The sequence below is a fragment of the Ascidia mentula genome, chromosome 2 (genome assembly GCF_947561715.1).
Source record: "Ascidia mentula chromosome 2, kaAscMent1.1, whole genome shotgun sequence".
Lineage (NCBI taxonomy): Eukaryota > Metazoa > Chordata > Ascidiacea > Phlebobranchia > Ascidiidae > Ascidia > Ascidia mentula.
In genome coordinates this window covers 5,226,075-5,251,740 of record NC_138567.1, presented here as the reverse complement: position 1 = coordinate 5,251,740, position 25,666 = coordinate 5,226,075, and the positions used below count along the sequence as shown (strand labels likewise).

The 25,666-nt window shown below is 39.8% G+C and overlaps 2 protein-coding genes across 2 annotated transcripts; both read left to right on the top strand.

Annotated features, from left to right (window-relative positions):
• Positions 1 to 2,608: 2,608 nt before the first annotated feature.
• LOC145889960 (uncharacterized) lies at positions 2,609 to 8,530 on the top strand. Its single transcript, XM_082981007.1, has one exon. The coding sequence runs from the start codon at positions 2,609 to 2,611 to the stop codon at positions 8,528 to 8,530; it is 5,922 nt and encodes a 1,973-aa protein (XP_082837133.1).
• A 10,194-nt stretch (positions 8,531 to 18,724) lies between these two features.
• LOC145890730 (methionine--tRNA ligase, cytoplasmic-like) lies at positions 18,725 to 25,666 on the top strand. The gene is made up of 22 exons (XM_082981876.1): positions 18,725 to 18,891; positions 18,968 to 19,031; positions 19,312 to 19,504; positions 19,745 to 19,912; positions 19,966 to 20,055; positions 20,121 to 20,215; positions 20,435 to 20,551; positions 20,638 to 20,743; positions 20,937 to 21,034; positions 21,141 to 21,245; positions 21,522 to 21,618; positions 21,680 to 21,754; positions 21,934 to 22,104; positions 22,429 to 22,521; positions 22,589 to 22,709; positions 22,771 to 22,854; positions 23,226 to 23,355; positions 23,526 to 23,657; positions 23,980 to 24,084; positions 24,300 to 24,489; positions 24,852 to 24,986; positions 25,246 to 25,666. Exons 1-22 carry the CDS (start codon positions 18,789 to 18,791, stop codon positions 25,399 to 25,401), a joined length of 2,628 nt encoding a protein of 875 aa, XP_082838002.1. The 5' UTR covers positions 18,725 to 18,788; the 3' UTR covers positions 25,402 to 25,666.

Below are 25,666 nucleotides of genomic sequence, written 5' to 3'. Positions count from 1 at the left end.
GCATGTTTTCATTTTTATTATACGGTGATGCATCACTCGTTGCTACTTGCAACTAACGCGCGCATTAACCTCTCTCTTACTTTATCATTACTCACGGGACAACAGAAAGCAGCCATTACTGGAGAAACTATCACAGAGATAGGCTGCACGTACCGAAATGTACGTATACGCTCTTTACAATACATTAATGTGTATGCCACAATCCATTGTTTACCGAATTAGCAGGGCCCGCTAAATCGAAGCAAACCAAGTGGCAGCTGTATTCTAACAGAGAATTACACTCAAAGGTACAGTTTGTAGAGCACTACCAACCAAATAGGATTTTTCACTTTAAAATACAAGGAAAAATCTTTCGGTTTATTAATTGTACAATGTCCCCGCAATTGCTTCCTATAAATAAGTCGATGAAGTAAGATAACTTTATCGAAGCTTCCAACATTCTATAGAATGTCCCTATAGGAACCCCTCATTACCCGCTGAGGGATCTAGACTCAATTCTTGCGTCACTGGCACAGACCAAAAGGCAGAATGAACGCTTAGACTCGTATTTTGGAGGCAAAAGGACTTCTCCAAAACGTCGGATGTGGCAAACTTGCGCATCAGCAAGCAGCATCCATTCAGTACTTAAACAAACGTTATTAATGACACTCTCCTCTATAACAGACCCATTTTGGAGCAGTATTTTGGCTATTTTAGTCATTTTATCCTTAATTTGGGGTGTCATATTAACAGGCATTGCAAATAAGCATGTCTGGCTACGCCTATACCCACGTATGACCGACTATTGCTCATCATATAGCACGGGCTCGGACAAACTTAAATCTCTTTGATAGGAATGCACCAGGTAACGAACCTGAAGCAGCAGTACAAAACGAGGCTGAAAATAATCCTTTGCATCAATTGTACCCTGATTTACAAAATGTAAATGCCCAGCAAGAACCAGCCGCGCCTCCTACTGCATAGGCGCATGGCCCTACCCATAAATATTTTTTTTTTAAGGGTGAAGTTTCTCGCATTGTTATCACCCCCACGACATAGTAATGACCCTTTGTGTATTCGCATGTCATTGCACATTTGTTGTGACTTTTCCTTGTGCACCATTATAACCGAGATTTCTCTATTAATAACTTACCAAATTTGCGTATTATATCATTTTTTTTCGCACCCACCATTTGCAATTTACTCGTTTAATCGCATTAACAACCTTTTTAATCGTAAACAGCTGATGTTATATTCATCACCTGCAAATCTGGGGGGAAGTACTTGTAACATACGTCACAGAAACCAGTGTTTGTATTGCGTAATGTTTTGCGTGTGTAACATACGTCACAGAGGCCAGCGCTTGCACAATCCCATACTGGGGCCCATATGATAAATTCATCGAATGTTCTCGTGTAAAATAATACAAGGAGGATCAACTCCTTCAGCTAGTGTGCAACAGAATGTGTGAACAAGCGACTGCTAGTACAGCACGCGTGAATCATCTATATCCGCTCCCACAGATAATCTGGATGTGTACTGTATTATGTTCCTGCAATATATTACTTCAAGCGCCTCATGATATCACGTGACATTATTGATCAATCACCTCTCATAATGGAGAGCGTTAAAGAGCCCAGTTTAGACCGATAAATTCATTCTATTTGATTCTACTTGATTCTATTTGATTCCATTCGAATCTACTTGTTTTATCGTATTACTGTTACACTGCTAATATTACTGAGACTCTACAAGCTATTCGCCGGCTTGGGATTTCTTCCCATAGCCTGATAATAAACTGTTTATTTGGAATCAGCTGTTTGCTGGTGAGAACGAGGCAGAAGCAGATTTAACAATCGAAGAGACTCAATAACCGCTCAGGTCATCGAGACACTGTTAAATATCTCAGACACTTCGAGTTATTTACATCCGAAACGTATTTCAAGCAAATAACTTTCTACTTTCCGATTAGTTCAATTTAACTCGTTAGGAAGATGTTGATAGGACGTCACATTGTCATATATGTGCAAATAACTAAATACTCATATCTTACGAGACTGTACCACCGAAGCTCTATGTACATGTAAGATTTCTGTGCGCGTAACTTTCCATGTGAGAAAATTTCACAACAATAGAAACGTCATAATGCCCCTACCAACTGTATGATGCAAGGCTAGTGCCAGCAGTCTTAATGTTTGCCTGGTGTTGAACTTGTCCGCGTGCATTAAACTGTTTTGGTGGTTAAATATCTATTTGAATTGCAGTGAATTGACTTAAGTTGATAACTTAATTAGTGACTGCCTAACGTAAATTTACCTGGTGCAACCGAATGCTATTCGAAGTCGGTCCTTGTGCATCTTGTATTGGTGAGTTAAATGTTGTCTGTCATGTTGCATGTGACTGTTCGCTAATATGTGTTTGTTTGTTTAGTGAACGTGTCACAGTTTGTTAACTGTGCCGCAGAATAAAAGAAAACTGTTCTTTCCTGACGGTGCGGTCAAACCCCTGTGACAAGGCTAACTGGTCGTGTTACATCGTTAACAAACTAGGAATCGTCAACAAGCGAAGGATCGACGATTGATTTGGTCACCACGGACATTGCCGTGAAATTGCATCACAAGTAAACCGTATGACGGAAGATCAAGAAAACGAAATAGTAGAGGCTTTAAAGGCTCTACAAGATAGCTACGCTTGCGCAGAGAGTCTTATGAAAAAGCCGCAAGATCTTTCAGCGCTACGTGAGTTCCTGCCCCAAGTAAATGCAAACTTTGATAAGCTAATTGAACTTCACTCAAATATGTCGGATAGTGATAAACTACCTGAGATAATCTCGCGTGAGCGAGATTATTGCCGAGACAAACAAGAATTCGATAAAAGGGTCGCAACGTGGATATCGAAGCTGCATGACCCGCAGCCTAGATCCGTTCCCCTACCATTGTCACCAGCCGACGCGTTGTCTGTTCACTCGAGTAGAAATTCAACCTCGAGTTCTATACGAAGTGAAATTCGACGCAGTAAGGTGAAACTGAAGCTTGCGAAATTCGCAAGTGCTCAAGAAGCCGAAAATGTACGAAGGGCCTCAGAAGAAGCAGATAGACTACGTCGTGCGGCAGAGCTGGAAGCAGATCGTGCACGTCGTACGGTCGAGCTGGAAGCAGATCGTGCACGTCGTACGGTCGAGCTAGAGGCGGAACGAATTCGACGTGAGGCGGAGAATGAAGCCCGGCGCATCAGCGAAGAAGCGGAGAAGCACGCTGCGCAAATGTGCCACGATTTGCAACTCGCTGAAGCTGAAGTGGAGGCATGGGAGGAAGAGTCTATCGGTAATTCAAGCCTGGCGTCTGTTACAAAAGGTAGTTCAATTTCTATCCCTCGCCCACGATTACTGTCAAATGTTTTTCAACATACGAGCTCACAGTTGCCGTCAAATGCTGTACGGGGCTCGTGTCCACAAATTAGGTCAAATGCGCAACACGTGGAAGCGCCCGTAAACGTGCCCGCACCACGCATCAAGAAGCATAGGACTGGTACGTTTGGTGAAATCCCTCGTGCAGACGCAAATAGATGTTGCCCTAGTCCCCAAAATATCTCGCCACTACCAAAGACGTATCAGGACGCATACCATGTGAACTTGCCGAGTCCTGAAGTAACCAAATTTGATGGTGATTCACTAAATTACTGGCTATTCGTACGACAGTTTGATACCTACATTGCTAAGAAGGCCCACAATGATGAGATGCGGCTGTTGTATTTGGTACAGCACTGTAAACCCCATATTAGGGAAAAAATTGAACGCTTTAACGCGAAAGATCCAGCCGAAGGGTACAGGCTTGCCTGGCAAACCTTGTATAACGAATATGGCCAACCTCACATTATCGCACAAAGATGCGAAGAACAGCTGATGTCAGCTCCTGTTGTCAAGGACAACGACCCCGATGGTCTTATGAAATTATCTGTGCTGTTGGACAAATGCTGTACGGCACTACATGGTGAGATAAGACATGCTTCTAGTGTTGATTCCATGGATGTCATGTTGGCTGTTATCAGGAAACTCCCGTTTAGCATGCGAAAGGACTGGGTTTCGATGTCCGCACAGATTGAGCATGACACTGAAAAACGAGCTACCTTTGCGACTCTTACAGAGTTTGTAGCACTAAAAAGCAAGGTTGCAAACTCGATTTTTGGTAAGGCGCTGTATTCATCAAAGGAAGACAACAAAGGAAGCCACCGGCCGAAGGCAATTGCGCACAGCACTGTGGCGACTTCTGCGCCGAAAATTAAGGACAAAACACACGTGCCAATGAAGTGTTTGTTGTGCAACGGGAGCCATTCTCTTGGCGCATGTATCCAGTTTAGGAAAATGTCGTGGAATGATCGACGCAGGTTCGTGCGTTCAATGGGTTTGTGTTTTAAGTGTTTAAAGGCTGGCCACCGTGCTAGAGACTGTGATTCCAGTCAAAGTTGTTTAGTCAACGGATGCGATGGTAAATCGCACCACAAATTGCTGCATTACCCAGCCCCTCCTACTGTATCCGAAGGGGTAAAGAATGACAATCCTGCTTGTGCTACGATCCGAAGTCGCGAGTACAGTGCAAGTGTCAACGCGTCTAGTGTGTACCTGAATGTTGTACCTGTCGTTGTTCGCCATGGGACCACTTCCATTGCCACGTACGCTTTTCTGGATCAGGGTTCAACCACAACGTTTTGTGAACGTAAGTTGGTAGACAAATTAGGTGCGTCTGGACGACCCAAACAAATTTTGTTGAACACAATGACGACACCGCAAAAACTGGACACAATCGCAATTTCCGTGTCAGTCGAACCACTTGATGGAGGTGAGCAAATAAACTTGCCAGAAGTAGTGGTTGTTGAACAAATACCTGTGAAACCGAACAAGTCTCCCACCTGGAAAACTCGGAAGATGCACCCATCAATAAGGAGTCTACAACTGTCTTCCATTGCTGGTGGAACTGTCACATTGTTGATTGGTGCTAATGTACCTGTGGCACATCGTGTACAGTGCAGTCGTCCTGGAAACGACGAATGCCCAGATGCTGTGAAGACGCCTCTTGGATGGTCTTTGCTAGGTCGATCGCTCGAGGCTGTCCGCAAATCTGCTGCAGATGCCAACTTTACTTGCGTCATGGACACCGCCCATACCATGTTTCTAAGCGACGAGAGTGACCTGATCCCCAAAGAAGAAGACGAATTGTTTGGAAGTCCTTTCTCCAGGGAAGATCGGAGGACGTACCAATTGATGAAGGACTCCGTCCAATACATTGATGGACATTATGAATTGCCACTGCCGTGGAGACATGATCACCAAGTTTTGCCTAACAATCTGAAGATGGCCAACAAAAGATTGGAATCGCTGAAACGTCGATTGAGCAACGACGAGAAAATGCATCAGAAGTACGCTGAGCAAATGCAAGCAACAATCGACAAAGGATTTGCCGAAGAAGTACCGGAGGAGGAACTGATTACCAAACATCGGACGTGGTACATACCTCATCATGGTGTTGTGAACCCTCACAAACCTGGTAAGTTGCGTGTTGTGTATGATTGCGCAGCTCAATACCGTGGACTGTCTTTGAACCAAACGTTGATGCAAGGTCCTGATCTTGTCAACAGTCTACTTGGCGTCTTGTTGCGTTTCCGCAAGTCGCCAATTGCCTTGGTAGCTGACATTGAGGCCATGTTTTACCAATTGAGAGTTGCCCATCGTGATCGTGACAGTTTGCGTTTCCTTTGGTGGCCTGGTGGGAACCTGTCAGGTGAACCTGTGCCCCACAGAATGAATGTACATCTCTTCGGGGCAACTTCGTCTCCAAGCTGCGCAACCTTTTGTTTACGTCAAACCGCTAGTGATTTTGGGAGTGAATTTGAACCCATTGTTGCCTCTACGGTTGAACGTAATTTCTACGTCGATGACTGCCTCACATCGGTAGCAGACGTTGAAACTGGATTGCAGCTTGTCGATGGTCTGCGCTCCTTGCTTGAGAAGGGTGGATTTCGCTTGACCAAGTGGTTGTCAAACTGCAAGGAGATTCTTGATCGCTTACCGGAAAATGAATTATCAATGGCTTTGCAGGTGCGCCCACTGGATGCTGAATTACAAGAGCGTGTGCTTGATATACAATGGAATGTTCATGCTGACGCATTTCTGTTTGCTGTTTCGTTGCCAATGAAGCCGCGCACTCGCCGAGGCCTCTTGTCAACTATGAATTCTCTATTCGACCCATTGGGTTTTGTTACCCCCGTCGTGTTGCGAGCCCGGCTCATTTATAGGAGCTTGTGCAAGCAAGAAATTGAATGGGACGAAGAGATGCCTGCTAAGGACTTACGAAAATGGGAGAAGTGGTTAGTCTGCTTACACAGCCTGCAGGAAAGGCGCATTCCACGATCATTTGGATTTGGTGTCAGCGCCAATGTGATAAGAAGTCAACTTCATGTGTTTGCTGACGCATCCAAAGAAGCCTACGGAGCTGTGTGCTACCTCCGATCAACGAATAAAGAAAGCGAAGTGACCTGTACCTTGGTTATGAGTAAATGTCGCCTAACACCCCAGGGTGAAAATTCTATTCCACAATTGATGGCTGCTGTTCTGGCTGTGGACGTGGAACTGATTGTCAGAAAGGAAATGTGTTTGGACCTGCGTCCCTCTATATTTTGGACGGATTCGTCTGTGGTGCTGCAAAGCATTAAAAATGATAAACGAAGATTTCCGTTGTTTGTCTCTCGTCGTTTGGCAATGATCGAGAAGAATACCTACGTGAAGAACTGGAAACATGTTCCGACGACGGAAAACCCTGCTGATTTGGCTTCGAGGAGAGTCTCAGCCGATGCCCTGGTGAGGAGTGAATTGTGGTTTGACGGACCATCGTTTCTCAAGAAGACGCCCGACTGCTGGCCAGATATGTTTGGTGACGCTGCTACAGATCCGGTTGAGGTTAATGTATTTGATAAGAAACCTTGTGGTGTGTTTACTGTGGTAGAGAAATGTCCTCCCACAGATGTTTTAATAACGAAATTTTCTTCGTTGTATCAACTTAAACGTGCCGCTGCATGGTTTTTGCGTTTGAAAGCAATTCTGCGAAGTGCGAGAACCGCGAGATTTGGCTCCTCGGCCCTGAGAGTTGATGAGCTACGGACGGCTGAAGCCGAGTTGGTGAAATATGTTCAACGAGGTCATTTCTCACAATGGATGATAGCAATTACCCCAGATGGAAACTTGAATAAACCAAGCAAGTCATCGGCAGTTTTTCGTATGGATCCTGTGATGATTGATGGAATGCTTAGGGTTGGCGGTCGTTTGGAAAAGGCGCCTATTCCTTTTGAGGCCCGACATCCTGCCATTTTGCCTCACAACTCGTACCTGACTGAGTTGCTAATTTCCCATTTCCATGCAGAGTGTGGACATTCTGGCCTGAACCACATTCTGTCCCAGATGAACCAACGCTATTGGATCGTTAAAGGTGCAGTGGCGGTGCGACGTGTTCTCCGCGCATGTTTGGTATGCCGGCGTCGCAACGCAAAGCCTGAAGGGCAAATTATGTCCAATTTACCGCCAGCTCGCCTGCAAATGAATGAATTTCCCTTTGCATTTACAGGAGTCGATTATTTCGGACCTCTAGTCGTCAAGCAAAGGCGCTGCGAAGTTAAGAGATGGGGTTGTCTCTTTACATGCCTAACTACAAGAGCAATTCATCTCGAGGTGGCACATGACCTAAGCACCGATGCCTTTATAAATGCATTTCGCAGATTTATTGCTCGTCGCGGCGAAGTGCTGCAAATTTATTCCGATAACGGCACGAATTTTGTGGGTGCTGCGCGTGTTCTTCGTGACGCCGTACGTGAATGGAACCAGAACCAAATAGAAGAGTTCTTCAAAAAGAAAGAAGTTCAGTGGCACTTTAACCCACGTGGTGCAAGTCACATGGGAGGTGCCTGGGAAAGGATGATTCGGTCTGTTCGACGCGTCCTCTCCTTGCTGACGAACGAACGAGTCCTCAACGATGATCAACTGCAAATGTTTCTGCTTGAAGCGGAATCAATTATCAACTCGCGACCCCTGACTCCGGTCACACTTGATGACGTTGGTGAGTCACCATTGACACCTAATCACTTGCTAAGGATAAATCCGTCCGGAGGGATGCCTCCAACCGTCACAAGTGATCGTGACTGCTACGCGCGCCGGGGTTGGCGCAAGGTCCAATATATTGCAGATCAATTTTGGAGACGATGGTCTCGGGAATACTTGCGTACAATCATCGCTCGCCAGAAGTGGCATCATGAGAAGAGAAATGTCCAGGTCGGTGATGTTGTCCTTCTGGTTGATGATGCTGCCCCCAGACGTTCTTGGTCGATCGGTCGCGTTGAATCAACCAATCCTGATGACTTTGGTGTGGTCCGCAGTGTTCGAATTCGATCGAGCGGAACGATTGTGCGAAGACCCATTCACAAACTGTGTGTGGTCGTACCAGTTGATGGGAGAGGAGACGATCACCTGCCACATGATGACCCGGCGACAATGGTCGCTGAGAAACACTGATAAACGATTGATACAAACGCGCGTCGAAATTGTGTTGTAAAAATTGAACGTCGCTGCGACTTATCAATTTTGGGGGGGAGTGTAAGATTTCTGTGCGCGTAACTTTCCATGTGAGAAAATTTCACAACAATAGAAACGTCATAATGCCCCTACCAACTGTATGATGCAAGGCTAGTGCCAGCAGTCTTAATGTTTGCCACGTGTTGAACTTGTCCGCGTGCATTAAACTGTTTTGGTGGTTAAATATCTATTTGAATTGCAGTGAATTGACTTCCTGGTGCAACCGAATGCTATTCGAAGTCGGTCCTTGTGCATCTTGTATTGGTGAGTTAAATGTTGTCTGTCATGTTGCATGTGACTGTTCGCTAATATGTGTTTGTTTGTTTAGTGAACGTGTCACAGTTTGTTAACTGTGCCGCAGAATAAAAGAATACTGTTCTTTCCTGACGGTGCGGGCAAACCCCTGTGACAAGGCTAGCTGGTCGTGTTACAGTACACTTACCTTCGGCCACCAAGATGAGCACGATTACGATACCGAAAATCGCAGCGGAAAATTGACTGATGTAAAACCCCTTCTTGACAGTTTCCCCATCGACTATTTTCATCGACTCACCCATGTTGACTAAAACTATAAATCACTGCACTCAAAAAACAATTTAATTTGACAAAACAACATATGACTAAGTCGGTATTGCATCGATGTAATTATGCTTGTAGATTTGATTTGTAATTACACAAGTCATAATTTGAAAGTCCTTCGTACAAATTTTACGTCATGATCTGTAAAGGATTCTTTAAATGACAACGAGCTTGCATTTTGCCCACGAGAGCCAAAGCACACAAAAATATAGTTTGAGCATCACAATATCCATAGTCGAAGTATAACACCTATACGTATTTTAAGGTAAATTGTTTTATTTTTTTTATTATTTTAAGTTACGTTTCATTTACAGTGCACTGGTACTTTGACAAAGGTAAAATAAACGTTGCTTCCCCAGTGCATAAACGGAAACAAAAATCGCGGAGCCTCAGTTTACGCATAGTTAGCATCTATTTCGCAATACTTAAAAATTGCAAATCTCGTTCACGTCGCAGTCGTTCTGCACGAACAATATCCTACAGTGGAAAAGAATACCGCTGGCATATGACTGACGTCTGCAGTACTTGCACTATGATTATTAGCGAGATATGAACCCATTAGCGATTGTGGCATGTTGTTTACTCAGTTGTTTACTAAACCTTCCAGCAAACACACAACGTAGTTTCTACGTTCGCAACGTCGCTGGAAAGTCGAAAATTGGTTGCATACCACGTTATTTTCAAACTAAACGTCGTATGAAAGTTGGTAACTCTGAGTTAGTAATGAACGTTGTCTTCACCAAAAAAGTACGTCATAAATAACGTAAGTAAAACGTTCACTATATACGTTAGATAAAAACCTGAATGCAACTATTAATGTACGTAAATTTTAACGTAACTGGGACGTAACTTCGATACGTTTTAGAAAACCCCAAATCGACCATATTTGCACGTAATTATTGACGTAACCCAGACGTTGATTTGAAACGTTTTTGTTTTCGGAAAATCCTAGTTCCTGTATTCTTACGTTCCGTAAAACGTAGAGAAGATGTTAATTTGATATGTTTAAAAAAAATATAATTGTGAGTATTTTAGCAGGATATTATTATTGACAAGATAGGCCAGATAAGAGTGTTGTAAAATATCGTTAATATTTGAGGCGAAGTGGGCTAGACATTGTTATTAACACGCTTTTGATTCATCATTCAGAAAGTTAAATTACAAACAAACTATCTGGGTTAAGAACAAAAATCATTTTCGCATTTGCTTAAACACTTGGCGCGTTATCCCCCGATGATGCAGCCATTAAATCTTGGCCGCAAACGTTTCACATGGGAAAAAGGTTTTATCGGTCAAAATCTGACAATTGTTTACGATTTAGATATTCCTTTGCTCAACGTCGACCGACTCCCTTCGCGTCAATTCTAGTGCAATAGGAAACTTTTCAGGATTGGATTTCATAAAACTGCTAAATTTGCTTTATTTGAAATCAAACAAACACCTAAAATACGGACTTTCCCATTACAGAGAGCGATTACATTCAAAATGAGAGTGAAAGTCCAAAATTCGTTTTGTACGTAGGTTTTTACAGTTCAACTCAAAATAGAGTGTTCTAATAATGTGCAAAATTTGATTTCGATTGAAGTTGAAACAAACGAATGGGAGACTGACAACTTGTTTGAAGAACAGGCACGACCGTCGCGCTCGGCTATTGACTGGCCCATTGAAATGCTTAACCGTTTCGCTCTTGAAAGCCATTCCAATTAAAAGAAAGCGGTTTTTGCAGTTCAACTCAAAATAGAGTGTTCTAATAATGTGCAAAATTTGATTTCGATTGAAGTTGAAACAAACGAATGGGGGACTGACAACTTGTTTGAAGACAAGGCACGACCGTGGCGCTCGGCTATATGACTGGCACCTAGCAGTGCTTAGTCGTTTTGATCTTAAAAGCCATTAGAATTAAAAGAAAACGGTTTTTGCAGTTCATTTCAAAATAGAGTGTGCTGATACTGTCCAAAATTTTGTTTCGAATAAAGTTGAACCAACCGTTGAGAGACTGACAACTTGTTTAAAGACAAGGCACGACCGTTGCGCTCGGCTATTGACTGGCACCTAACAATGGTTAGTCGTTTCGATCTTAAAAGCCATTTAAAAGAAAGCGGTTTTTGCAGTTTAACTCAAAATAGAGTGTTCTAATAATGTGCAAAATTTGATTTCGATTGAAGTTGAAACAAACGAATGGGAGACTGACAACTTGTTTAAAGACAAGGCACGACCGTCGCGCTCGGCTTTTGACTGGCCCATTGAAATGCTTAACCGTTTCGCTTTTGAAAGCCATTCCAATTAAAAGAAAGCGGTTTTTGCAGTTCAACTCAAAATAGAGTGTTGTAATAATGTGCAAAATTTAATTTCGATTAAAGTTGAAACAAACGAATGGGGGACTGACAACTTGTTTAAAGACAAGGCACGACCGTCGCGGTCGGCTATTGACTGCGCACGTAGCAATGCTTAGTCGTTTCGATCTTAAAAGCCATTTAAAAGAAAGCGTTTTTTGTAATTCAACTCAAAACAGAGTGTTGTAATACTGTGCATAATTTTGCATCGCAGGATAGTGAAGGACAAGTCTTTCCAAAATTGTAAAAGAAAACGTAAACGTGATGGAAAGGCCTTTGTGTGGTTTTATCGATGCTTCTAAACATCTGTTTTTAGGAAATGGGGCAAGGTCAGTTGTTTTTGGAGTGATGATTTGCAAATATTAACGTCATATGCGCAGTATTTGTCCCGTACACAGTTCGACAAATTCTACATCCCTTTGACACACACACTGTGATTAATTGGGACTGTCCACCGACCTCGCTGCTCGCTATAGTTCGTCCCTTATGGATTTGCCACAGCGTGTGGTCACAGATCGGCAAGTCAACGCACCGCATACCTCACATGTTCGTGAAAGAAAGTTTGGCGCTATCTGGCCTTGCCGCGGCTTGTGGGAGAGAAGCCGGTTGGCGGGAAAGTTTTTCAAAGTACCGTTGGATTGCTCTCGGGAGGGATATATTATTGGTATTGGCTGCGAGTCAAATCAAACTTATGGGTATCCTCCAGTCTTTTGACATGTCAGAAACAGAAATAGCATCAGATGATATTATAGCATTATACTATCATAGCATACCCTTACAACATATATTTTGTTTGGTTCTATTTAGCAATCGTTGTGTTTGTTGTTGGCCTTTAGTGTACTTGGATTGTTTTGCAGATTAATCGTTTGTAAATGGCTTTGGTGTGAAATTATTTGTTTGTTAAGTTCAAAAGTTCCATGAGAATCATTTTGAAAAGCAGGACAAGGAACCTACAGAAAGTAAAGGTAATTTACCTTTATCGTTGTATTGTATATATTGCTATTTTTCATATTTCATGTACAGTTACGTTGGTTCCAAAATTATCAAAGACATGTGTTTTAAATCTTACACCAAAACCTGATTTTCAGATATTCTATTTTCTCGGCGGTACTTCTGGGAATGTGGAAAAAAAAACACCCACAGGACAAATGAATAAGCAGGTGCTGTTTTTGTCTGGATACTATAATAATGAACTTGTAGCGGATTGTTTAAATCAACTATAGGGTGTTCAATTATAATTATAGAGTATAAAAATCTTTTTTCCAGATAATACTTGCTATGCGTATAACATATTATGTCCCGGTACTGCGGTACATGTCACGGCTTGTTTAATGCACTTTAAAGTTAAATTTCCATTTTTACAGGAGCTTGCCAAAAAACTACATTCTGCCCCCAAGAAATCAAAAGGAAGTGGGTTGTTTTTTTAAGCATGCACCGAGAAGACAATGCGTAGAGAAAGGCAATGTGGCGACTTTTAAAGGGTATGTTTTTGTGTAAATTTTAAAACTGTGTCTTAGTGTGTGACACTGCAGTATAAAACTTTAATTATATTGATTGGTGATATTCTTGCTTTGTTTTTGCAGTACCCCTATTCCAGCAGCGGATTATACGACACCACTGTCTTCATATTGACGGATTTAGCATAGTATTGTTGTGCTGGGATTATTTTAATAAATTATTTTATGTTGACAAACTGCAGGTGGTGCTTATTGTGCAGGCGTTGGTAAGATAAATCAAAAATTATTAATTAACAAAATCTAAATTTTTTGAAACGTATATCTGGCGTTGAAAGGAACGTTTCAAAATCGTCAGATCGTTGTCAGATTAGACGTTAATTGCAACGTTAGCCCAACGTTTTGAAACTATGGCTAAACAACGTCACAGTAGTCAATGTTTTTACGTTGAAGAAACATTCGCGTAAACGTTTCAAAGACGAATATTGTGACGTAAAATGTAACGTAAAACAAATGTCCTTTCGCGACGTAAACAGCTACGTCAGGAAAACATCGTTTCGAGTCGACATTTCTACGTAAACATAACGTTGTTACGAATGTCCAGCCAACGTTGGTTTTGAACGTTACTGTACAGAACGTCATTTCTGCGTATGTGGTTGACGTTTTTGAAAACGTATTGAAGACGTAGTTTCGAGTCGACAGATTTACGTAAAACAACATTCCGACACTACGTAGATTAGACCAAAACCTATAGGATGTACCATAGTTGTCGCATCTGGTGCAGCGGTCGTTGTTGTCGCTGGGGCGGTAGTTCCTGCTGCAATCGTTGTGGTTTTTACTGGTGCCGTGGTCGTTGTGTCAGGGCTTGCAACATTTGTACAAGTAGGACAGGCCACCAAACCAATGATAAGACCTGTGATCAAAATAATGACAACAAATTATGTCCGAAACTTATTTCAAGGAAATGACTTTCCACTTTCCGATTAGTTTAATTTTAACTCGTTTAGGTGTTGATTCGACGTTGTGAAATTAACTAAATACGTATATCTTACGAGACTGTACCACCGTCGCTGTATGTACACTTACCTTCGGCCACCAAGATGAGCACGATTACGATACCGAAAATGGCAGCGGAAAATTTACTGATGAAAAACCCCTTCCTGACAGTCTCCCCATCAACTATTTTCATCGACTCACCCATGTTGACTAAAACTCCACGCAAAAAAACAATTTAATTTGACAAAACAATATATGACTAAGTCGGTATTGCATCGATGTAATTATGCTTGAAGATTTGATTTGTAATTACATAAGTCATAAATTGAAAGTCCTTTGTACAAATTTTACGTCATGATCTGTAAAGGATTCTTTAAATGACAACGAGCTTGCATTTTGCCCACGAAAGCCAAAGCACACAAAAATATAGTTTGAGCATCACAATATCCATAATCGAAGTATAACACCCATACATATTTTAAGGTAAATTGTTTTATTTTACAACGCAGAAGTAATACCACGCTTTCGCATAGCATCAAGGCGGGATCGCCCCACTGCGCAGGCCCTTTATATTTGGCGATCACAGCTCTAATATTATGATCATAAGGTTCACAGGCTTCGCAGCCAAGGCATTGCAGCCAAGCTGGATCAGCCACTTTTACCGACAAGTCGACAAGGCTGCGAAGCCTGTGAACCTTGTTTTATTTTATTTATTTTTTTTATTATTTTAAGTTACGTTTCATTTACAGTGCACTGGTACTTTGACAAAGGTAAAATAAACGTTGCTTCCCCAGTGCATAAACGGAAACAAAAATCGCGGAGCCTCAGTTTACGCATAGTTAGCATCTATTTCGCAATACTTAAAAATTGCAAATCTCGTTCACGTCGCAGTCGTTCTGCACGAACAATATCCTACAGTGGAAAAGAATACCGCTGGCATATGACTGACGTCTGCAGTGCTTGCACTATGATTATTAGCGACATATGAACCCATTAGCGATTGTGGCATGTTTGGACCTATACTCAGTTGTTTACTAAAAGCTTGCTAAAAAAATTGGCATGGAATCAAAGGGTTTCTTTTTTATCAGAACTGTGACAAACATTTCCCTTTTCCCGTATCTCGACAAAGTACACATTGTCTCTGGCTTTGCGCAATACGTAATGTGTAAGTTGTGAGACCCACGATACGATTTCTGCATCCCGGTATAGTCAGAATGCAATCGGTTTATCGGGAGAATCGGCAGAATCAGTGGTCTTATGATAAGAGGGGTCAACACCACTTTATCGGAAGTGTATTCATCTGCAACGTTGAACGATGGGATTTCTGATAACATTGTTATAAACCAGATTAGCTGCAGCTAATGATGTCCTTAATGCAAACACAAACCCACATTTAATCTCCCTCAAGTTACTTCAGCAGTTGATTAATTACAAAAAATATTTGTACGTGATGGAATTGTAACACAACATATTTCGCAACTTTTCTCATATTCTCACTATCGAAATCTTCGACCTAACTGTGCAATTTCGTAATTTTGATTCTCACTCGCATAACATGATCGAATGAAACTACACTCACTACTCAAGGTAAAAGTGTAGTAGTTTATTGGTCAATTCTGCGTTTTAGCTGTTCTTGTTTTTAGAGCTTTGTAGACGAGACAACTCAACAAAACACATGCAGCCGATCACAACGAACAAACAGTAGAAAGCCGACTTAAAATGCGACTGAAAAGAGGAAAATAAAGCGGGCCGGTAGCGTGGGAAATAGGCGACCAACGAGTGAACGTGTTGATTTCTTTGGCCTCCACACAGATAAATATATTAATAGGGAGATTATGACTGACGTATCTTCGTGTTGGAAATTTACTTGACTTTGCAATATATTGTCACACATATAAAACATTTACCAACGTCATTGCTAGCAAAAAAAAAGAAACCAGACCCTAATTATTGAAGAGCTGCAGACAGGGTGCATACACGCACTGTTTCCACCTGTAAGGTCTCATCAGTGCAGCTGTTGACAGTGGCACTGTGCGAGCTTTTACACTAGCGGGTAGCCTATACACTAATTTTCACTTTATGGTACCTTTCGGTCAACCCCAATTAACTATCAAAAATGCAATAGGGAATATTGTTGGTTATCAGCAGTGCGAAAAACAGAAAAATAAGCGGCAAATTTTCACATGGCAAACGAATCAAAACGGTTAATTTTTTACCAAAGAGACGCTGGTCGACAAAACTTTTTTTCCAGTCGACAAAACTTCAAACGCACATAACTCTGCTGTTTCTCAATGGATTCCGATAATTTTTTTGGCAAGATCCATAGATTGACACAAAATTTATGGAAATGTAAAATGAAATATCAATTTCGAACGAATTTTGTAACGCATATTAATATGCACTGTCATAAATCCGCTATAACTTTTTTCATAGGTCGACAGGAAAGATAATTCTACCACTGTTGGAAAGCTCTTTAAAATCCCTTTACAGCGATACCTAACGCGATTTCTTGGGGGAAATATGTTTCCCGTTGTGCGCGATTTCTTGGGGGAAATATGTTTCCCGACCGAATATTAAATATTACCGTCATAACAAAAATCAGTCTTTTGCTTATAACTTTAGCTACAGTTCGACGGGAAAGACAATTTTACTACCATTGCAAAGCTTACACAAATACCTTTCCAACGATACCAAACTTGTTCTTTCATTCGTGGGGTAAATATGTTTACCGGGCGAATATTGTTCATAACCTCGCCCCCCAAAAAACAGTTTTTCGCTCATAACTTTTTTTCTAGGCACAGCAGGAAAAATAATTTTAACACCATTGCAAAGCTCATTGAAAAACCTTTCCAACGATACCAAACTTGTCTTCTCATTAGTGGGGTAAATATGTTTACCGACCGAATATTAATTATGACCGTCATAAAAAAATCAGTTTTTCATTTGTAACTTTGGCTACAAGACAATTCTACCACCATTGCAATGCCCTTTTCAGGGCGAAATATATTTTTCTGACAAAAATAAAAACATCTTTAAAAGAGCTGTCTGAAAGATTGATTTAAAAGTTTTACTCAGCTACCATTGCAAAGCTTGCACAATATTTTGTGTATTATAATCATACCATTCCCAACGTAAAATGAGATATCCACATCCTTCACTCAACAGTCCGCAAGATTCTTCGTTTGTCAGAATGATAATTAAGGTTATTTTCAGAACATTTTCAAAGGTTAAAAAACTTCCTACGTGCTAAAACCTGGATAAATATAAAACGAGATGTTGTTATTTGTAAGCATGTGGAAATAGATCTGGTAAATTGAGAAAATAAGGTAAGGTAAATTAACGAAACGTAATATTTCAATAAAACTTCGGAAACCTGAAAAACAAAAACAAATGGTTAGCATTGGCTGCAAAACCAAGGGACACCTTCAATTACGGCGGATTCAGGCAAACAGGTTTTAAGACATGTTGGGTGATACCATTCTTTACATTTAGAACACTCTATTAACATCTGCTGATTGTTTTCAGCCAACCTGCAATTACAATAGATGCTTACTGGTTCAATTTTAGGTTTTCTATTTATAATTAACTTCTTACGCTTGAAAAGTGGAATAAAATGTTTGCGCTGAAACATTTTTTTTATTTCTGACCTTAAATTGCCTTCGTCATAAGTCACCTGATTCGGTTGAATATTCATGCATAAAGCTACAGCAAACGCAATCGCAAAAACACCACAATTCCCAGAACCAGTTTGCCGCGGTATATTCGGAAACTCAACATTAATAGAATTAGCTGTATTTTGTTTGAAAAGCTTTGAAATAGCAAAATGGTCGTAGGAAGTATACCTGGAATATGCACTGTCAAAAATTTGAACACTGTTCTCATCAGCAGAAAATAAACATATTTCCCCCACTAATGAGAAGACAAGTTTGGTACCGTTGGAAAGGTTTTTCAATGAGCTTTGCAATGGTGGTGAAATTATTTTTCCTGCTGTGCCTAGAAAAAAAGTTATGAGCGAAAAACTGTGGTTATGGTTATAAACAATATTCGGTCGGTAAACATATAGCCCCCGTGAATGAGAAGATAAGTTTGGTATCGTTGGAAAGGTATTTGTGTAAGCTTTGCAATGGTAGTAAAATTGTCTTTCCCGTCGAACTGTAGCCAAAGTTATAAGCAAAAGACTGATTTTTGTTATGACGATTAATATTTAATATTCGGTCGGGAAACATATTTCCCCCAAGAAATCGCGCACAAGTTAGGTATCGCTGTAAAGGGATTTTAAAGAGCTTTCCAACAGTGGTAGAATTATCTTTCCTGTCGACCTATGAAAAAAGTTATAGCGGATTTATGACCATGCATATTGATATGCGTTACAAAATTCGTTCGAAATTAATATTTCTTTTTACATTTCCATAAATTTTGTGTCAATATATGAATCTTGCCAAAAAAATTATTGGAATCCATTGAGAAACAGCAGAGTTATGTGCGTTTGAAGTTTTGTCGACTGGAAAAAAAGTTTTGTCGACCAGCGTCTCTTTGGTCATTTTTTTTATACATGTTTTACTACAAGTTATATTTGTTTCAAATTATTTGTGTTTTATGTATCGCAATAGCCCAAAGAATTAAAAGTTTGTGTGGTCTCCATTTTACAAATAAATGGTTTGTAAGCTTTGTTGCCGCAAGTGGATGCTTTATCAAGCATGATCATAGCGCCCTCTTGGCGCTGTGAGCATGATGCAACAGACAGGTGTTTCCCCTTTTTAAACTATGAATGAATGAGTTCTGTAGTAAACTGTAACCCATGGTATTGACGACAAAATACTCGAAAAACATACAACAATGATTGAAGTAAACGGGTCTCCAAGTACTGATGTTCTAAAGGTCTTGTTTGCAGGACATGATGTCAAGGTGCCAGTGAAGTTCTGCCAAGATCTCAAATCAGGTTTTTGTCTGAATGACAAAAATGACTTACCAAACACTTTGATGGAAATAAATTATAACAATTTTTATCATTTCAGATGCAAGTTTTGTTGCAAAACTGCCCAATGGAGTAGTTTTAACCTCATCAAACAGTGTTGTCCGGTAATTAAGACCCTTTATTGTTAATCAATAATTGCAATCATGTTTTGCAGTAAGCATATACCAAGTTGACAACAACACATGGAATTTACAAAATGTCCCTGTTGCAAAAGTTTACTGATAATCTGTGAAATAATCAATAGTTAAGGCATTACAAACTGCTTGCTAGACCACATATTGTCTGAAATATCCATACCTTGCAGACTAATCATAAATATATAACGACATTTTGCTAGACATTAAGTTGCAGTTTAAAATTACTTCCTTTTAAAATAATTTGCAGATATATTTACGAAACAGCGAGAGGTTCTACTTTGTCCGTCCAAGAACTTGCATTTCTGGAATGGGATTCCTCTTGTTGCAAAACTTTCGTGGCTTGTTTTGTTGCTGGGAATAAAAGCTTAAAACAGGATAAAGGGTTTTATAAACTCCTCACTGAACTTGATGCCTTTTTATCAAAAGAAAATGGTGATAAGGTGTGTTTGCATGATAATAGTGGGTCGTTTCTGTTTGTAGGTTAAAAGCCACATCAGCTTTTGTTAACTTGACTTTTCCTTTCTAATATTCCTCCACTTCTGAACAAAGTGTTTCTTTTAAAAACTTATTAACACAAACTTTCTCAAGCCTGTTTTGGGTCAACATGTGTAAAATGGTCTGTTATTTGTGATATCTTATGGCTTGCATTTGTTAATAGTTTGTTGAAATTTTTGTTCCAGAGCGATGTGGTTTCCTGTGTGATTTTATGTGATCTTTATCCTGCAATTAATGGTCTGCAAGAGATTAGTTCCACTTTCCAGCACATCTCTGATTGGATGAAGGAATTTACCAACAAGCCTTGCTTTCAAAAGTCTATAAATGATCTGAATTCTGGGGAAAATTTGAAGGTACTTTTGTTTGGTGGGATATTTTATTTGTTATTTTGTTTGATGTTTTTCAGAATTTCTGTGCCACTGTTGCTAAATCCTGTCCCAAACCTGCTTTCCTTCCACTGCCATCTGTCAACCTGTTGGAATCTTCACAGAGAGAGGTCTAAAAACAAGCCCATAATGTTTGCAAATATATTTTGCACACTTAAAAACATTTGTGTTTCAGGATTCGGACAAGATTACTGCTGAAGAGCTTAAATGTGCTGAAGCATCTTGGGTTTCTGGAAAGGTTCCTGAAGTTAAACCCAGAGTCCATCCAATGTAAGAAGTGCTTATTGCGTAGCAATTTATACTGAACCTTTAGTATTTGTGCTTAATTTTTTTGGCCAGTTTCTTGACAACTACTTTTGGCTTAAAGCTTAGTACTGCATAATTTGTGTGTATTTTAGTGAAAAAATATGAATTTTAACATTAAAATATATGAACTAAAACCATTTAACCTCACTAGTGTTATTCTGCTTTGACTAATATATTGTACAGCTTGCCCAAGCCTGGAGAACGAAACATTTTGATTACAAGTGCTTTACCATATGTTAACAATGTCCCTCATTTGGGAAATATTATTGGATGTGTTCTAAGTGCTGATGTGTTTTCAAGGTAAGTTTTTTCTCATTTCGTGTTAACACTAGTTATTAGTTGAATTATATTAGTGAAAAATATTGTTTAAATTATTTTTGTTTCAGGTACTGTCGCCTGAGGCAGTGGAACACGTTGTATATTTGTGGAACAGATGAATATGGTACTGCCACTGAAACAAAAGCAGCACAGGAAGGAGTTACTCCTCAAGAGGTGTCACAGAAATAGTCTTAGATAGCTTTCCGAACATCACATTAACAGCAAAACTCAACATATTTTAACAAACCTGCTTGCAATGTTTTCCACATCTTGGCATTATCTGCTAATACTCACCTGTACTTTATTCATGGTGGTCATGTTTTATCATTTATCAGCAACAATTATGCAACTACTCATCTTGTTTTAGATCTGTGATAAGTACAACAAGATTCATCGAGAAGTTTATGCATGGTTTAGTGTAGATTTTGACTACTTTGGAAGAACAACAACCCCACAACAGACAACGTGAGTATTAACAACACAATATAAAAACGATAAATTGATTGACTAGGCTGTAAAAGAATTTATTTTGTCAGGTAAGTTTGTAGAATTTGCTCTGTTTGTGTTTTAGCATTTCACAAGATATATTCTGGCAACTTTACAACAACAAACATTTGCTGCAGCAAACTGTAGAGCAACTGTACTGTGGAAAATGCTCTCGATTCTTGGCTGATAGGTAACTGACATTTTTGATCTTGTGGGCGCAGCATGAATTTTGTGATAACAGACAAAGTGTTCGATTTAAAACACTCTGGCCATTTTTATGTAGTTTACAGCAGGTTATAACTTTCTGAAAACTAAAAGCCCATCAATTTAACACATGACCCAATCACATACATTTTAATTTTACTATTCTGAAGTGTATAAGTAGAAAATCAATTTTGTTAATGTTGCAATTGCTTGTTGACATCATAAAATGCCAGGTAATTTGAATCTACTCTGATAATTTTAGATTTGTAGAAGGGATTTGTCCATTGTGCAACTACGAGGATGCAAGAGGTGATCAATGCGACAAATGCGGGAAGTTGATCAATGCTGTGGAACTTAAGGTAGGTTTTGAAACTGAAAGATTTTGTAGTTTAACCCTTTGATCAAATTTAACTTCAACAGAAACCTCGCTGCAAAATGTGTTCGGAGACTCCAGTGGTTAAAAACTCTGAACATTTGTTTGTGGACTTGTCTCAGGTATGAACAAACAGTATCATTTTGTTTCTGACAGCGTACTTGCTGATTTTTTGACGAAGTACAGTCACATCTGTCCAAATATATGTCAACATAAAAAATCGGATTTTCATCTTCATGTGTATATGTAGGGTAGCCTGTCCTATTCAAGTTGATTATATTCTGGTGATTTTACTTTACAGCTCGAGCCGAAGTTACGAGTCGCCCTTGAGACTTCGTACCAAGGTCAAGGCTGGTCTGTCAACGCCAAAACGATCACAGAAACTTGGCTGAGGGACGGAATCAAACCCAGGTGCATCACACGTGACCTCAAGTGGGGAACCCCCGTGCCACTGGAGGGTTTCACGAATAAGGCAATTTTTTTGTCATTTATTTTATTTTTCATTTCCGCTGAAATTGCTCACGCCAACGTGCGTTAATTTTTAGTCACGGAAATAGTATTGCGTTAGTCCTAATTACTTGTAATGTTAAAGAGGTCACCAATTTTCCCATTTTCTATATTACATTGCAAAAGGTTTGGTTTAAACTCTTCATATTCGCTACTATATTCCCCACTGCAAGCACCTGTTGTTATTGGTGATTTCAATCTTATTGCTTCACACGTGTACGGCAAATATGCTTATATATAACATATCCTTATGATCAATTGTGATATAAAACGTGGCATCCATTTGCAGGTGTTTTACGTATGGTTTGATGCACCCATCGGTTACATCTCGATCACAGCTAACTACACGGAAGACTGGGAGAAATGGTGGAAAAATCCAAAGGCACGAATAAGTTGTTTTAAAACTTTGTTCGTGTTCTCAGCGTTTAAATAAGCGTTCGTTGTTTCAGAACGTCGAACTCTACAACTTCATGGCAAAAGATAACGTTCCGTTCCACAGCGTCGTGTTTCCGTGCTGTCTGCTCGGCACCAGTGAAGACTACTCCATAGTCAACCACCTGAATGCAACAGGTTTTTGACATCATTTACTGATATTCCCCATGCTTGTTGACATGTTTTTTTGCTGATGTAGAGTACTTGAACTACGAGGATTCGAAGTTTTCGAAGAGTCGAGGTGTTGGTGTATTCGGTGATCAGGCCGGTTCCACAGCTATAGGTGGGAAATTACAAACAATTTTCGGTTCAGTAGCACCTTATTCAAATATAAAACAAGTAAATTTATGTTAACAATTACATAAAACAAAACAATGTGACTAACATGCACCTGACACAGAGCAAATTTCACAATGAACAACACAAACCAATAATGACCTCCAACAGCAATAACAAAGCACAATTTTAGTTGTCGTTTTGATACAATATTTTTCTCAAAATGTTCCAATATATTATCATTACGTTTGAATTGCACAAACTTAAAATTCACAGATAATTGTCCACCACTATGCCCAAATCGTTGACGTTTTCTTTGAATCGTTGACGTTTATTCAGCTACAACGATGAATGTGTACTTTCAACATTTTTATTTAGATTCGGACATTTGGCGTTTCTACTTGCTGTACATGAGACCTGAAGGTCAGGACACACAGTTTAGTTGGATTGACTTCATGACGAAAAATAATTCCGAACTTCTGAATAACCTCGGAAACTTTATCAACAGGTAGGTAATAAAAACAAGTAAAATTATACTCCTATATTATCTCAACTGTGTTACTTATTCCATAGTGGTTAAAAAATGTATTCTGACTTCTTAAAATTGCCATAATATGGTAATGACCTGTTGAAACATGTGGTTTAAACCAATGCCGTGTAACCATATACAATCAACAGGTCGCTCAAGTTCGTGAAGAACATGTACGATGGGGAAATCCCCAAATATACGCTCACGGATGCTGAAACTGAACTTATGTGTTTGGTCAACCGTGAAGTTAAGGCCTACATTGAGGACATGAAAACAATAAGGTGAGTTTCAGAAACGTCGAATTTTCATGTCAAAACAATAAAGCGTTGTTGTAGGGTTTAAAAGTGGCTTCTAGTATGGGATACAAGTCGGTTTCATGTCACCCATGGGGCAAAACATATTTTCTTATATAATACCAGACTGGCCTTGTAATAAAGCAAAAGCCTCGTGTGTGTATCATATATATATGAGCGTTAATGTACGTTGACAATCGCGTGTTGATTTATAGACTGAGCGAAATGGCAAAAAACATTTCCTACCCGACTTTTTTTTTGTGACAAATAAGGGGATAATTTATGTTGACAATTGTGCGATGATTTACAGACTGAGAGACAACTTGAAGCGAATTTTGACTATCTCGCGACTTGGGAATCAATATTTGCAAGAAAACGAACCGTGGAAGAAAATTAAAGGAACGGACGAAGAGAAGTGGGTGGCTGTGATATTTTGAAACTTATTTTTACAACACAGTTTATCTGTGGGCAGCACAACTCTTACATCGAGTGAGCCAATAGGTTGGAGGACCGCTCATATGAACTTAACGCTGGCAAAATAATCTAATGTCGAACCAAAGTGTTTATTTTTTTAGTAAAATTTCGCCGCAATCAACTGAGTCTTATTCTATAACATGATTATGTTCGTAGAGTTCGCGCTGCTACAGTCACGTGTGTTGCGGCCAACCTATCGTGTCTTCTCTCTGTGCTCGTTCAACCGTACATGCCAATCACAAGCGGGGTTATTCAAGGTCAGATGAACGCCCCACCCTCCGTCAATGTTCTTGCGGAAGAGGCGAAGTTTGTTCTACTGCTACCACCGGGTCACAAAATTAACGAGGTATAACTACATGCCATGAGACTTTATTGATAAGGTTTCGGAATTTGCTACAGTTTGCCATTGATTTCTCGACTGAAATGGTATTTGATATGTAGCGTAAGGTGTAGCTACAACGTCACAAAATGGAATCCAATTTAATTTAATGATAACTTTTATCTATTCGCCACAAATATCAGTTGATCTCCTGATATGATTTAACGTTTTGATATTTACCGTGGCTACAATAACTTTTGCCAGTCCTGATGTGTGTAGATATGAAATGCTTGAAAAGTTTCCAAAAATTCGTCATTCAAAGCATTTTGAAACCTGTGACACGTAGACGAGTATTAACTTCTTACACTTACAAGCAAAACTTTGTACAGCCCTCGCCGCTCTTTCGCAAGCTTGAAGAAAAAGAGATTAACGAATATAAGGAGAAATTTGCTGGTAAGCGGGAAGAAAAGAAGAAGAAAGATGTTGGAGATGTTGGGGAGTTGGAAAAAGAAGTCACAAAACAGGTAATTCGAATTATTGTGTGGCGCGTAAAAAAAATATTGTAGCAAAATTTTGACCAAAATGAAAATAATTCCGGTAGATCCTCGCTTTGAGGCGTCTCTGTAGCAGTAAGTAGGCTTTTTTAACTAAAGTCAGTAACGCTTTGGGTGTTTGAAGAGACAAATTTAATTTGCAACGGCACCCATATCCCTTCAGAATTTCACCCACTCAAATTGATGCCATGGAGGTAAATTTAATTTCTTGCGTTTGTTCGTTATTTAGGGCGAAACGGTTCGAGCTTTAAAATCCAACAAAGCAGAGAAATCTGACGTTGATCGGGAAGTTGCCAAACTACTGGATTTGAAAAAACGTCTGGCAGAGTTGAAAGGAGAGAAGTTTGAGACTAAACCGAAAAAGTCCAAGAAGAAGAAAAATTGAAGCTTATTCGTTGCATCTCTACCCGGGTGTTGGTTTATGTAAAGTTCCAAGTACATGTTATCCATGATTACTTCGTAACGTTTATTGCAAAAGTGTGTTGTTAGACCTTATAGACAAAGCGCCTGCTAAAATGATTTAAGCTATTTGATATGGTATTGAAGTTATATCACAGAATTGTGTGTAGGTTATTGTGTGTTGTAAAGATGTTTCACATGTACGATTGCAAAAAATGTTGTAATGCTGATTACCGAAAAATAAAACTTTC

Excerpts from the sequence above, each read along its gene's own strand:
- LOC145889960 (XM_082981007.1), top strand. The coding sequence starts at position 2,609 with ATGACGGAAGATCAAGAAAACGAAATAGTAGAGGCTTTAAAGGCTCTA.
- LOC145890730 (XM_082981876.1), top strand. The coding sequence starts at position 18,789 with ATGATTGAAGTAAACGGGTCTCCAAGTACTGATGTTCTAAAGGTCTTG. Across the intron at positions 21,619-21,679 it reads TCAATGCTGTGGAACTTAAG|AAACCTCGCTGCAAAATGTG; the intron begins GTAGGTTTTGAA and ends TAACTTCAACAG. Across the intron at positions 24,085-24,299 it reads AAAGGAACGGACGAAGAGAA|AGTTCGCGCTGCTACAGTCA; the intron begins GTGGGTGGCTGT and ends TTATGTTCGTAG.